This window comes from Chelonia mydas, chromosome 17 (genome assembly GCF_015237465.2).
Source record: "Chelonia mydas isolate rCheMyd1 chromosome 17, rCheMyd1.pri.v2, whole genome shotgun sequence".
In the NCBI taxonomy this organism is placed as follows: domain Eukaryota; kingdom Metazoa; phylum Chordata; order Testudines; family Cheloniidae; genus Chelonia; species Chelonia mydas.
The window spans coordinates 22856354-22869563 of record NC_051257.2 but is presented as its reverse complement, the minus strand read 5'-3'; the positions used below and the strand labels follow the sequence as shown (position 1 = coordinate 22869563).

Genomic DNA, 13210 nt, shown 5'->3' with positions numbered 1-13210 from the left:
CATGGGGGATATTTTTAACTCTCCAATAACTGAAAGAGATTAAGGGATTTTGCTTAAACTTTCACACAAATGTCACTTCTGGACTCAGGCTAAGCACTGAAAACTCAACCCCAAAGGGAAACTCCCTGAAAAGTCCTGAGCATGTGAAAACAGGATGTGACAGTGAAAATCCCATGGTAATGTCAATGATAGTTGTTGCTATCAAGGGACTGCTCTAACGGGTATACTTCGCATCAGTAATATGCCAATTCTGTCAAAGACTGAGGTTTGTAAAGCACCTTTAGAAAGTATTCCATTCTAATTTATTTCATCTATTTATTTCTGCCCATATTATGTACCCCTGGCGGTTATATTCTTCAGAGAATGAGGAAAAGAAGAGTCCAGTGATAGATAAGAATGATACATAGAGAGAGAGCAACCATGTAAGTCGCCTTAATCACCTGCCTGACCCAGTACCCTAGCCTGCCATGCAGCCAGACTTCTCTCCTTCCCCTGCTGTGGAGTGGCTGGCTGCATGAGGCTCATCATAAAAGAGAAGCCATGCTGTGAAGTGCAGTTGTTTGGAACAATTATCGGGTGGTTTTGGGGACTGTGGTATGATTTCTTAGAAATAGGAGATAACAAGGGACTGGCCCCAGCTAGGGCAAGATTATTCTCTGCACAGTAGTTTATGGTGCTTTATCCAGACTGGGTGTAGCTGTCCCATGTGATGGGGCTCCTACCTCAGCCTGCAAGCTAATAGTTCCCCATATTCAGCCTGCATTTTCCTTTGCTCAGTTTTCTCCCGTTCTTCCTCACTGTGTGCCCTGGGGCTCCCGTAAACAATCCAAAGACTAGCAAATTGACTAAATAAGTCATGGGGGTGGTGCTAGTCCCTAAAGTGGATAATTGTTCTGTTTGATAGCACTCACAGAAAGGAGTGTATCCAGGCGGCTGTGGGGTATGACTTCCTGCACTCCACTGCTTGAAGGGTGCAGGGGGAGCAGATTTATTGTGTTTTTCCTTTTTAACATTTGATTTATCATTTCAGAAAAAACTCATGAGTAACAGAGAAGAGAAAAGACTAACATGATTGTTCGATTTTGCAACACTAACACTATTTACCAAGATGTTTCCAGAGTAATTTTTCTTCATTTCTTTTCTTGGAGAAATATCCAGAACTTGAATTTCCATTTGTTACTTACCAGTTGAGTCCACTGCCTTTATGTAACTTAGAGGGGTGTATGTGTGTACATGTGTGCCTGTGAGTGTGTGTCATTCACCAGAGATGGCAATCAGAAGGACTTGTGACCACAAAGACAGTTAGTCATGTCCTTCTAACTGATGGAGATTTGATATGTGAATTGATATATTAGTACTGTTGTTATTACCAATTGTCTATCGGCCCTATATGGGGAGAAGACTTCCAACAGTAGAGGGTCTTTAATTTATAGTTTAATGGACAAGGGCAGAACAAGATCTAACGGTTGGACGCTGAGGTTAGATACATTCCGGTTAGGAATAAGATGCCAGTGTTTTACACTGAGAGCGTGAACCATTAGGACCAGTTACTCATGGATGTAGTGGATTGTCCATCATTTGGAGTCTCTACATGAAGACTGGATGTTTTTCTAAAAAAATATGCTGTAGTGCAACCAAGTGTGTCGGGTTTGACAGGGAGATGTTCTCTGGCCAGCGCTGTGCAGGAGGTCACGCTCCATTAACATAATGGTCCCTTGTGGCCTTAAAGTCTATTAAATCCATGAACAGCAACAAGCCCCTGGTGATCTGGGATGCTGGAAAGCAACATTGTAGTCACTGTGCTTGCTGTTAACTCATTGGAGTTGGGAACCGACATGCATTTTGCATCAGTACCAAACCATATTTCTCTAAAAGGTTCATTTAGCTCTTTCTCAGGAATACTGATTCCACTTTTGTCACCCCTCTGCTAAATAATGGCCTCTTTCCATGTAACACACCCCGCCCCACAAGGTGTTCAGGAGATCTGGCTCCCTAGAAGTGGTGTTTCAGTTCATCTTATACCTATAATTTGTTCTTCTTGGAAATGAATGAAGTGTCTGGAATAACTAGAGGGGAATTTAACTCTAAAGAAAAAGAACATAGACAACTGCCTCTCCTGTTAACTGCTCCTGAATGGCACCGAGTGGCTCGGCAGTGGGGTAATGCAGGGACGCTGTGTCTGTTATTTCAACACAGGAAACAGGCTCAAGGCTGCCAGCCATATGAGCCTTCATTTCCGCTTTATGCAGCACCTGCAACCTCTTTTTGTAACAGGCTCCTAGTAGCAAAGCGTTCCCATGCCCAAGCCTCCAAGTGACACTAGCCAACAGCATTATACGATGCTTGTCTCCAGAGACAGCCTCTGTGCTCTTTGCTAATACCCCTCCCTAGGCAGGACATCATGCTGTCTATGTCACTGGCTCATGCTCTTCTCAACAGAGCATTCTGTTAGCTAGACACTTCTAGCCCTCGATTCATGAAACCACTTATGCCTGTGCTTAACTCCCATTGACTCCTATGGAACCTAAACTCAGACTTGGGTGCTGTCCTGAATAGCGATGGTTTCCTGACCAAAGCTTCTAGTGATGCTGTTTGAGAACAGCGTGCTGGTGATCGCCCACCTCTCTGCCCCTGCCTGCAAGGCTGCTCTTTGGGTGATTATGCTGTAGTGAGTACAATTGGAAGCTGGAAGGATGATTCTCAGACCTGGCAAGTCAGTGTCAATGTTCAGTACCCATTCAGGAGCCATAGAAAGGGCAAAGGCTGTTTTGTTGTGATAGGGTCCACAATACATTAGCAGCCCAGGATGGCTAAGGTCATGGCTGAGCTGGAAAGCTTCATGATTTTGTAAACAAGTAGGTTTTAAGTGAGGTGAAGTTTGGGGTACACAAGACAAATCAGACTCCTAAAAGGGGTACAGTAGTTTGGAAGGTTGAGAACCACTGCCTTAGAGTATATCTACACTGCAGCATAACCCTGGGCTTAGACTCAGAATCATAGAATCATAGAATATCAGGGTTGGAAGGGATCTCAGGAGGTCATCTACTCCAACCCCCTGCTCAAAGCAGGACCAAAAGTTGAGTTGAGCCCAAGCCCCCCTTCCATCTACACACAAATGTCTTGGACTCAAGTTGAGACCAAGGATCCTAGGACCCTGAGAGGGTGGAGGGTTCAAGCTTGAGTCAAGCTGGGACCCAGGGTCAAGCCCCATCATTCTGCAGTGTAGATGCAGCCCACCGGCCTCCCCCCCCCCCCAGATTCGGGTTCTGGGAGTCTGCCAAAAGTATTCCATAATCCCATAGGCCAATTTCCTTTGTTCTCTCTCTCCCAAGAATTGCCAGTTGATTCCAGGGAAATGGAAGCAACTCCCCCTTGTTGTATTACAGCAGCTCAGGAAGTCAGAGTTTAACCCTTCCATTTTATCCTGACCGCAAGCTCCAAATACACCTTCAGAGAGCCTCTTGTGTTTGAAATGGACACTGACCAGACGCAATCCTTTGCAAAGCGTGCTGCTTCATGCTTGTGGGAGCACCGCTAGGTTTGGGAAATCTCTGCTGTGAGGCCAGCAAAGCAGTGGATTTAGGAGATGCACCAGGAATGACCACGCCTAACAGCAAATAGAAAGAAGCTGGCAATGCTGGAAAGTTACTGGGCCAGTGACCAGGGCAGGGAGCGGACTAAGCAGCTCAGGACTGAGGACAGGGAAAACAGGGACCAGAACGGCACCTTGGGCAACTTGCTGACATCGTTTTATGAGGCATTTAACTGGGTGCTGGGCACTGTGCCAAGCACAGAGCCAGCCAGGGGGCTGATGGAAGCCAGGGACAAAGCTGACACTGGTCCCAGAGGAGGCTTTGGGGCAAAAGCACCTGCAACACAACCTGGGCTGTACTCAGAGGAGCTTTTTGATGCCACAGGAGGAACCACCGTGGCACCTGCAGCTGAAACAGAAGAGACAGAAGCCGTCCTGTAGCCTGTTAACGTTCTGGCTCCATGTTAATGTCTATTAATATAGGAACAGGAGGGATTTCTATTCTGTGAACTAATGCAGAAGTTATTACTAGCCCGGCTATCAGCGTGTATCCGCTAATGGCAGATCGTATGTCAGCACCTTGGTGTTTCCCAGCAACCCCCGCTCTGCCCCGCCATGTGGAATTCAAAATGGTGACCACAAAGTGCAGACAGTAAAAAATACCTTGAAAAGTGAATTTCTGCTGGAAAGGTGCACAGTTTTATTAGTGCTTTCCTGTTCCTTGAAAATAATAACCTTCCATTGCTATCCCTGTAATCACACTGCTCTGTAACCACTCAGTGGTGTGACGAGCCACCTGAAAACAGCCAAAGGGAGGAGTGTGGAAACATGTTCCATTTACAAATCTAGTCCATTTCAGTTTAAGGGAGTCCATGCAGTCCTGGGGTTTGAAATTTTCTCCAAGGAGGGGGGCGGCCATGGAGTTCTGTGTGTTTGCATGGAGCCATAACAGGCTAAACTGTGTGGAAGCAAATGCAGCATCCTGTTGATTCCCTCATGAATCAGGTAGTCACAGAGAAGGTCGTATTTTCCCAGGCCATCTCAGTAGCTGACAAGCCCACTTCACTTGTAGATGTGCTGTTCAGTGGCATACACTGCAGGATTCCCATTGGCAGCTTGGAGTAACACCTTCCTTTGCCAATCTGGCACCACCAGAACTGTTCCGTCCTCCAAAATGTGGAATGCCAGAAATGATAGGAAACCCTTGTGCAGTGTATGGCCACCGATCTCCCCTGCTAACCCAAGTTGTTCTGCAATTTTAAGGCAAAAAAAAGCAGCAGTCATTTTTAACTTACCACTGTCTCTGGGCATCTTTCGCTGCAATTAACCTGGCTGTGTCCAGGGAGCTTCTGTGGTCTGTAGCATCCCTCCCACAATATACGGAAGTTCAGTTTGGAAAAGTAACATTTTATGTCCTTGCAATTCCACAAGGATTCTCCCTGTGCTCCTGCTGTTGGAGAAGAAAGCCCTCGGTGCGTGGTCCTGTGCCAGGCCCCTCGCCTCCTGCTGGCTGCAGCACCCCCACAGCTCGCCCACAGTGCAGCAGAAGCCTGGACCAACGAACTCCCCAGACCGTCCCAAGAGGGAGTGTTTCCGTGATGAACTGGCGGCTGAAGTTCTGGACAGGGCCCACAAGCAGGTCCAGAACCAAGGGCAGAGGGACTTGCGGCGAGAGGAAAAGTGTGGCGAGAGGCCGGGGGAAGGCTCAGGCTGCCTTTGAGGACAGGTTTGCAGCGTGGGAGCAGGCACTTTCTTTGCAGTTCCTGGACCAGGAACGGCGACTAAGGGACGAGGACGGAGCTCAGCAGAAAGAACTTTTTGAGTGGCTGCTATCGCTAACAGGCTCCTGCTGCATCCCCCACACCAAGACCTGAGTCCCCTCGGCGGTTCCCCATGCAGCAGTCCAGAAACAGCTTGGACAGCGCCATTGCTGGGTGGCCCATGCAATTGGGCCCAGTGAGCGGCGGGCCAGGGCAACTGGCACATGCAGCCCTCCATATTGCTCCCCTTCCCTGTGGACGCCTCTCTCCCTCCTCCCCCGATGCCAAGTGGGCAGCACGTGTGGAAGGAAGGGAAGGGGGTATGGAGAGCCCGGGAATATGCAGTGGTGGGGGGGGAGGGAGTTCTGTCTTGGACATGGTTTCACTGTTCGCATTTGTTCATGCACTTTGTTCTCTTTTTTAAAGGTTTTGTTGTGGCTGGCGTTTTGGTTTGCTAATGGCAGCTGGGCCATGTTTATAAGGAAAGCTTTTTATTAAGAAAGTTTATTGCTATCACTGCGTCACATCATAGCGTGTGTATTTCACACAATAAAGGTAACACATGATCAGGGACAATTGCCAAACATTCTTTATCAATACAGTTAGCTACATCAGTCACCTTACATCAGGGGTTTTCAAACATTTTTTCTAGGGACCCAGTTGAAGAAAATTGTTGATGCCCATGACCCAACGGAGCTGGGGATGAGGAGTTTGGGGTATGGGAGGGGCCCAGGGATGGGGCAGAGGATTGGGGTGTGGGGGTGAGGGCTGTGGAGTGGGGCTGGGAATGAGGGGTTCAGGGTATGGGAGGGGGCTCTGGGATGTGGCAGGGGGTTGGGGTGCAGGAGAGGGTGAGGGCTCTGGGGTGGGGGTGCAGGCTCTGGGGTGGGGCCAGGGATGAGGGGTTTGGTGTGCAGGAAGGGGTTCCGGGTTGGGGGGGGCTCAGAGCTGGGGCAGGGGAGTGGGGCACGGGGTTAGGGCATGGACTTACCTTCGGTGGTTCCCGGTCAGTGGCACAGTCGGGGTGCAGAGGCAGGCTTCTCACCTGTCCTCGCACCGCGGACTCCACTGCGCCTGAAGTGGCCAGCAGCAGGTCCGTCTCCTAGGCAGAGGCACGCAAGTGGCTCCGTGTGGTTCTCACCTGCAGGCACTGCCCCCCCCCAGCTCCCATTGGCCAGTTTTCAATGAGCGGTGGCAGTGTGCAGAACCCCATGGCCCCCCTTGCCTAGGGTGCAGCATGGTGTTGAAACAGGTAGGCACTAGCCTGCCATAGCTGGGCAGCACTGCCGACGGGACTTTTAACATCCCGGTCGGCTGTGCTGACCAGAGCGACCCAGTGCCTGGCATGCCGCGACCCAGTACTGAGTCGCGACCCGAACTTTGAAAAACGCCCTACCCCCATTTGATATTCAGTCAGGTCATTCATAAGTACATTGCTTGGCAATCAACCCCCTGCAGCTCTGAAACCCTCCACAAGCACTGAATCTCCCCCGCCACCCCAGAACATTCATACATGTACCATTCCCCTCTTCCGTTGGGCCAGGCAAGCCCACAATGTGGGAGCACAAAGCATCCCTGCCTTCTGGTGCCCAGTACATCCAGCTCCAGCTGAGGGAGCTGCACTTTGTGGCTGAGCGACCCGATTTAGCAGCTCCTCGCTGTCCTAGGCCCATTCAGGGGAAGTGGCCCCCCTCTGGCTTCACAAAGGTTGTGAAGGGCACAGCAAGCCTCTGCAATGCATACAGCACTGATGACACTGGCATCCAAATGGGTCTGTAGACATCTCCAATGGGATTTCAGTCTGCCAAACGCACAACCAGCAACCATTCCACACCTGCTGACAGTGTAATTAAAGTGTCTTTTGCCAGAGCTCTGAGATCATAGTATGGTTTCAAAAGCCAAGGCAAAAGTGGGTACACGGGGTTCCCCAGAATACCGGTGGGGACAGTAACTCCATTCATGACAATGTCATTTGGTGGGAATTGTGTCCCAGCCTGTCCATGAATGCAGACTCCCGATCGGTGAAGAACCCTGGCGTCATGACCTTTCCCAGTGCAACCCATGGTGACACTCCTAAATTGCCCTCTGTGGTCCACCAAGGCCTGTATAACAATGGAGTAGAACCCTTTGCTGTTTATGTGCTCCTTGAAGAGGGCAAACTATGAACACATTAATCCCATCAACAGCCCCAGCACAGTTTGGAAACCCCATTTTCTCAAAAACTACTTTTCTCAAGCAACTACTACAGGAATATCTGTAATGCCCGCCACCTTGGGGCAAACCACACATCTGATTGCTTCATATATCTCCGCCACCACTTTACCCACAGTCGGCTTTCCAACTCCAAACTGGTGTGCAATGGACCTGTAGCAGTCTGGGGTAACCAGCTTCCAGATGGTTATAGCAACCTGCTTCTGGGCCACCATGTCCGCCCTCATGTATGTGTCTTCACACTGGAGAGCCGGGGCAAGCTGCTCACAGATCTCTAGAAAAGTAGATTCCTTCATGCAGAAGTTCTGGACCCACTGCTGGTCATCCCAGGTCTGCAAGACAGTGTGGTCCCACCAGTCTGTCCTTGTGGCCCTGCTCCAGAAGTGCCAGTCTCTAAAAGGGACATCAGTGGGTGTACTGAGTGTTATAAGCAGCATCAGCCAGTTTGAGACTTCCATGTCTGTGTCCTTCTCCTCCTCCTCCATCATTAACTCTGTCGGGTGCCTTCAATGGGTCAGAAAACACCACTGAAATGTCCACCAGTGTCTCACAGAAGCTGTGCATGTTTCCTGAAACAGGAGTGAAAGTGCAAGTGAGAAAAGTTCTTCAAACAGCACCACCTCCATGTTGCTGGGACTGCACAGACTAAAATGACAGTTGGACAGAATGCGTTGGCGGGTTGTTCAAACTTCCTGTAACGTGCAGGGTAGACAGCCAAGTTTTCCCACAGTGCACCTCAACAAAGGTCTAGAGCGGCCACATTTTGGGGGAGTGCTAGGAAGTCTGGGATACCGTTGGATGGACTCCGATCTGCATGTTGCAATGTGGATGCCAGAGCCCTGAGTTCACATCCTGGTTAAAGACCTAGCGCTGTAGCCACTGGAGCTCTGGGGTCTCAAACCCAGGTCTGCTAACTCAAGTCCCATTGTCGTGGGGCTTGTGTTGCCGTGTAGGCATACTCAGACTGCCCTTCATAGAAGCCAGCATGCTAGGCAGGGAACTGCCTATGCTAGCCAGTGGGAGATGCTGTGAGCAGGGTGTGTGTGGTGCCCTTCCCTCTCCTGGAGATAGGCACCTGTCTCTGCTAGTGATTCTCAGCTGGGACCCTGCTTTGGAGTTAAGCGCCTAAGGTGATTTGTGCAGGAAGCTTGGTGCGGGGAGGGAAAGGATGACCTGTCATAATGTTTAGTCCAGAGGTTCAGCTACTCCCCTGGGATTTGGGAGAGCCCCTGAGAAGGAGAAGGGTTTAAACTGGGCTCTGTTACCACTGCGGGGAGTGATCTAACTCCAAACTATGGGATATTCTCATGTGGGGGCCTCACAGCCACTTCTGTTGAAGCTGCTCCACTGTGGATTAAATCATTAGAATCCTTTGGGCAAGAGAGAGCTGGCACAAGCATGAGACTGATTCTGTAGCCTTGTGGTTACTGCGCTCCCTCAGGATGTGGGAGGCCCAGGGTCCAGCTCCACTGCTCCAGTTGCTCTTTAATTATTGAGCCAGAGTGAAACCGTTTCAACAGCAGAGAGTGAGGGAGGCCACCCCTCCCCCTATCAGAGTATCCCATAGCCCAGCGGTTACAGCACTCGTGTGAGAGGTGGCAGATTCTGATCCAAATCCTTCCTCATCAGGTGGAGGGTGGGGACATGAACTGGAGGTCTTCTGCATCCGAGATGAGTAGTTGAACCACTAGGCTAATAGCTGCGGGGGCCTCCTCTTGCCCCATCCCATTGGTTTGAGTGAACTCCCCTGAGGGGCTGATCTGCTAGGTAGCCTCTAAGCACATATTGGGTCCCGCATGTAATTTAGGCAGCTGAATACCAAGTGGCAGGCAGCAGCGTGTATGCCGAGAGGCAGAAACCTAGGCACCGAGGGAACGTTTTACTTCAGAAACAGAGGTGCCAAGTGAGTTTAGGCACATGCAGGGACAATGGGAATTTTGCAAATCACACTGGAGCCTAAATCTGGGACTTTGGACTTTTGTGACCCTAGACCAGAGTGACTTAGGAGCCATGTCTCATTGTCAAAAGCCCCGTACGGGTTTTGGAGTCCATGACTTACAGTGAAACTGGCTGCCAAGACGTGGAGGTGCTTTTGAAATGTTACCTCCATAATTTCACTTTGCATGAAGGACTGGAGTTTCCTGCTTGAAGGAAGGGGAATCCCAGCCTGTGAAGGCCTTACTCTTTCTTAGGGGACAAGGTCCAGGAGCCGGGATTGCCCCAAATGGTTGCTATGACTCTGTACATGTCAGTAATGCCCAGAAGGTTGAGCCCCATTGTGCTGTGTGCTACAAACCCCATTTGCCTGGATGAAGTTGGGCACCTCTTTGTGATTGCTTGCTGCTTGCACCTTCCTTACTGCTGGAAATTCAATTGCTTTATGTTGCTCCAAGGATCCCCTTTATGTCCAGGTCCATGATTAACTCCTCCCTGCCCATCAAGTCATACGCGGCTTCCCATAGTTACTATCTGCCGTGGTTGAGCTGTGCTTCGTGCTGAGGGACCCTGAAAAGGCTCAGAGCTCAGGTCTGGCCAGCAGCTGCTGTTATGGGAGTGTTCTAGCTGTAGCACATGCTCGGCCAAGCAATTTGCCCCTACACAGACCCCACATGCACCCCTCCCCATCAGGCCCTGGGCTCCCCAGTCTGAGGAGAGGCCTCGTGGCAAACCCTGTGGCCCGAATATTTAGTGGGTAGCTCACAGGCTGACCCCGTCAAGCAGCCAGCCCAGTCCTACTCTGGCATCTTTAGGGCACAGCCTTGAAGACCTGCTTCCCACCACCTCCACCCACAAAGCTATGCGCCTGTCACCCAAAGGCAGGTGGCCTGCATTGTCTCCAATACTTCAGAGCCTGTGGCATACTCTCATTGTGTAGCCCAGAATTTACCAAGGGCTGTGCAAAGTCTGATCTCTTGCATGGCCTTGGTGGGAGCTGGGGAGCATTTTAAAGCCGCTAGAAATGACCTGGCTGAATTTGCTGGGGAAGTGGCCTTTTCCGGAAGAGATGACCAGCTACAGACATGGGCTGTCAGGGTTTTCTCTTACTGTACAGCCTTTCTGTGGAGATGGTGTCACTGCTGGGGGTCTAAACTCTCTCTCTTGTTTACTCTTTTCCTGTTTAGCTGAATTCAGATGGGCCTGGTGAACAGAGGGACCCCTTGCCTAACATTCCTGAAGTGCCACCTTCCTGCACTCTCATTTGTGACCCAAGTCCAGACCAAGAATCACTGGAGACTCTTGAATCAAGTGACCTGTCCACTCAGAGTAGAAAGAAGAGAAGCTTCTTCTGCAAGGGGAAAAAGCTCTTAAAGAAACTAGGACCCAGTAAGAAGAACTAGAAAAGGATGTTGCTGATCTCCATAGGCCTGTCTGCGGAGCCCAGACAAGGACAAGCCCTCTGCAGCAAACTGACCATCGCAGAATATTGTAATAAGGAAAAGTGAACTTTGATTATTAAAGACTTGCAATGGCTCCAACCCTAGGCTTCCTTCACCTCATCTTCACATAGAGCCATGCCGCTGTGGGGCTGCACGGTCAGTGTAGCGACTGTCTGGGCAGAGGTAGTGCTCCTACAGCTGGGGCAGTGCTGAAAGGGGCCTAGGAGCTAGGGTGCAGGTACCTCGGAAGGGGGCCAAGGAGCTCGGTGCAGGTACCTCGGAAGGGGGCCAAGGAGCTCGGGTGCAGGTACCTCGGAAGGGGGCCAAGGAGCTAGGGTGCAGGTACCTCGGAAGGGGGCCAAGGAGCTCGGATGCAGGTACCTCGGAAGGGGGCCAAGGAGCTCGGGTGCAGGTACCTCGGAAGGGGGCCAAGGAGCTCGGATGCAGGTACCTCGGAAGGGGGCCAAGGAGCTCGGATGCAGGTACCTCGGAAGGGGGCCAAGGAGCTCGGGTGCAGGTACCTCGGAAGGGGGCCAAGGAGCTCGGATGCAGGTACCTCGGAAGGGGGCCAAGGAGCTCGGATGCAGGTACCTCAGAAAGGGGTCTAGGAGCTCGGGTGCAGGTACCTCACAAAGGGGCCTGGGAGCTGGGGTGCAGGTACTTCGCAGTAGTGTGCCCAGATCCAGCCAGCTCTCAACAGCACCAACTCCTTGTACATATTTTAATTTCAAAGAAGATATTCTGGCTGTAATTTCACTAACCGGCTCTTCCCACTAAGGCCCGATCCCTTAGGAAGCACTCCTTTGTTGTAAGACTGAGACTCCGGTGGCTAGAGTGCCCTAGCATTTCTCTGTTCCATTCAGATTAGGCTGTTGGCGACTCCTCCTCCACTCCCTGAAATGAGTGTTTGCACTGGAGAGAACTCCCTGTCGGTCCCTTTTGCTGCCTCTGGGCTCATGAGTTCGACATTTGTACTGTAAACCTGTAAATATGCAGCTGTGCCTAGGAGCATCCTTCCATCTCAGTCGTGCTGCACTGCGAGAGTTCACCAAGAAGGAAGGAGTAGATTTGGGGGAGGGTAGAAGTTTCCGGAAAATGAGGGGGGGGGGGAGAGTGATAGGAGGGGGTGTAAGGGGTGGTACTGAGACTTGGCAGGGAAGGGGAGGGTCAGCCATCTCCAGGCTGGGATGGAGGGTCCTGAGGGCACCTGCCGGCTTCCAGGCCCATTCCAGCCTCTGGGTCCCATTCTCACCTCTGCCCCCCTTGCCTCCTGCCCTCCGCCACCCCCCCCCCCATCCAGCATGCACAAAGTTTACACTGGGTGGCACCACCACAATGTTCCATTGTGAGGGCACTAGTCCCCCTAATCCCCCCGGTTCCAACAGCCCTGGAGTCAATGCCACAAAGCATTTTGCAGTAGGGGATACATTAAATAGCTTTGCATCTCCTCATGGCTGCTGGCAGGGTTTAGCAGGTGTCTGCTGGACAAACATTCCTGGCGTTTGCCGTTGGTGCATGGCAATTGCAATCAGCTGGGGATTCTGCCTTATTTGACTTGTCTGCTTCTTTAACTGTTTTGACTGGATTGTTTCAATGTTTGTGTGATCCTGACTGTGTGTGTCTGGAGAGCGGAACTGGGAGCAAAACCCCGCCAGAGAGTTTGCAGCTATTTTCATAAGAGACACCATGCTCCTTGCATTGAGAATGCATCCCTTTCTAAAGCCAAGGAGAGTTTTATAATACATGATAAGGTTCTATCCTTTTATGGCAGCGTTGATTCCTTTGCATGTTTCAGGTGGGTATTTGTTTTGAGCAAGGCAGCTATGTTTGGTATTTGAATGACACGCAGGCCAGGCCAGGGGTGTTGGTGATACAGTATGTTTGTATTTAAAATCAAAATTTATTGTAATAAAATCTATTTTCACAAAAATACACTTTCTCTACAAAAAAGGGTAAATTCACTACTGCTTATTTTTTCCACCCAACCCCTTCCAAAACAAGAGACAATGGGGTGCTCAGAGAAAGGTTGTCCAGAGATGCACTTGCCAGCCCTAAAATCAGACCAGCTGGTCCTGCCCTGGGTAAAGGACACGCTGAGTTGGACACGATGCTGCAGTAGGTGGGGTGGGGGAATGACAATCTGGGAAGTTGCAGCACGCAGCATGGACGGGGCAGAGCATGAAGGGGGGCGGAGTTTGTTCTTTAGTTTTCTTTGCTAATGGCTGTCTGAGCTGTCTGAGTTCATGTCGGTGTCACAGCAGAAATGGGTCTCGAGAGACATGAATGAGGAGGGGATGGACTCTTGTGGTTCAGCTGTGGGACAGGCGTTC

The 13210-nt window shown here is 50.8% G+C and overlaps 1 protein-coding gene across 17 annotated transcripts in view; it reads left to right on the top strand.

Annotated features, from left to right (window-relative positions):
• Window positions 1-12810, top strand: part of TSPOAP1 (TSPO associated protein 1) — a 231462-nt gene extending 218652 nt beyond the window's left edge. For 14 of the 17 annotated variants that reach the window (XM_043531294.1, XM_043531296.1, XM_037880540.2 and 11 more), the window contains one exon: window positions 10626-12810. In XM_043531294.1, coding sequence (XP_043387229.1) covers window positions 10626-10841 — 216 coding nt within the window. In that variant the 3' untranslated portion in view covers window positions 10842-12810. Of the gene's footprint in view, window positions 1-360; window positions 423-4963; window positions 5866-10625 lie in introns of those variants that run through there. The other 3 variants (XR_006286347.1, XM_037880545.2, XM_043531293.1) reach the window with 3 other exon arrangements.
• Window positions 12811-13210: the final 400 nt, after the last annotated feature.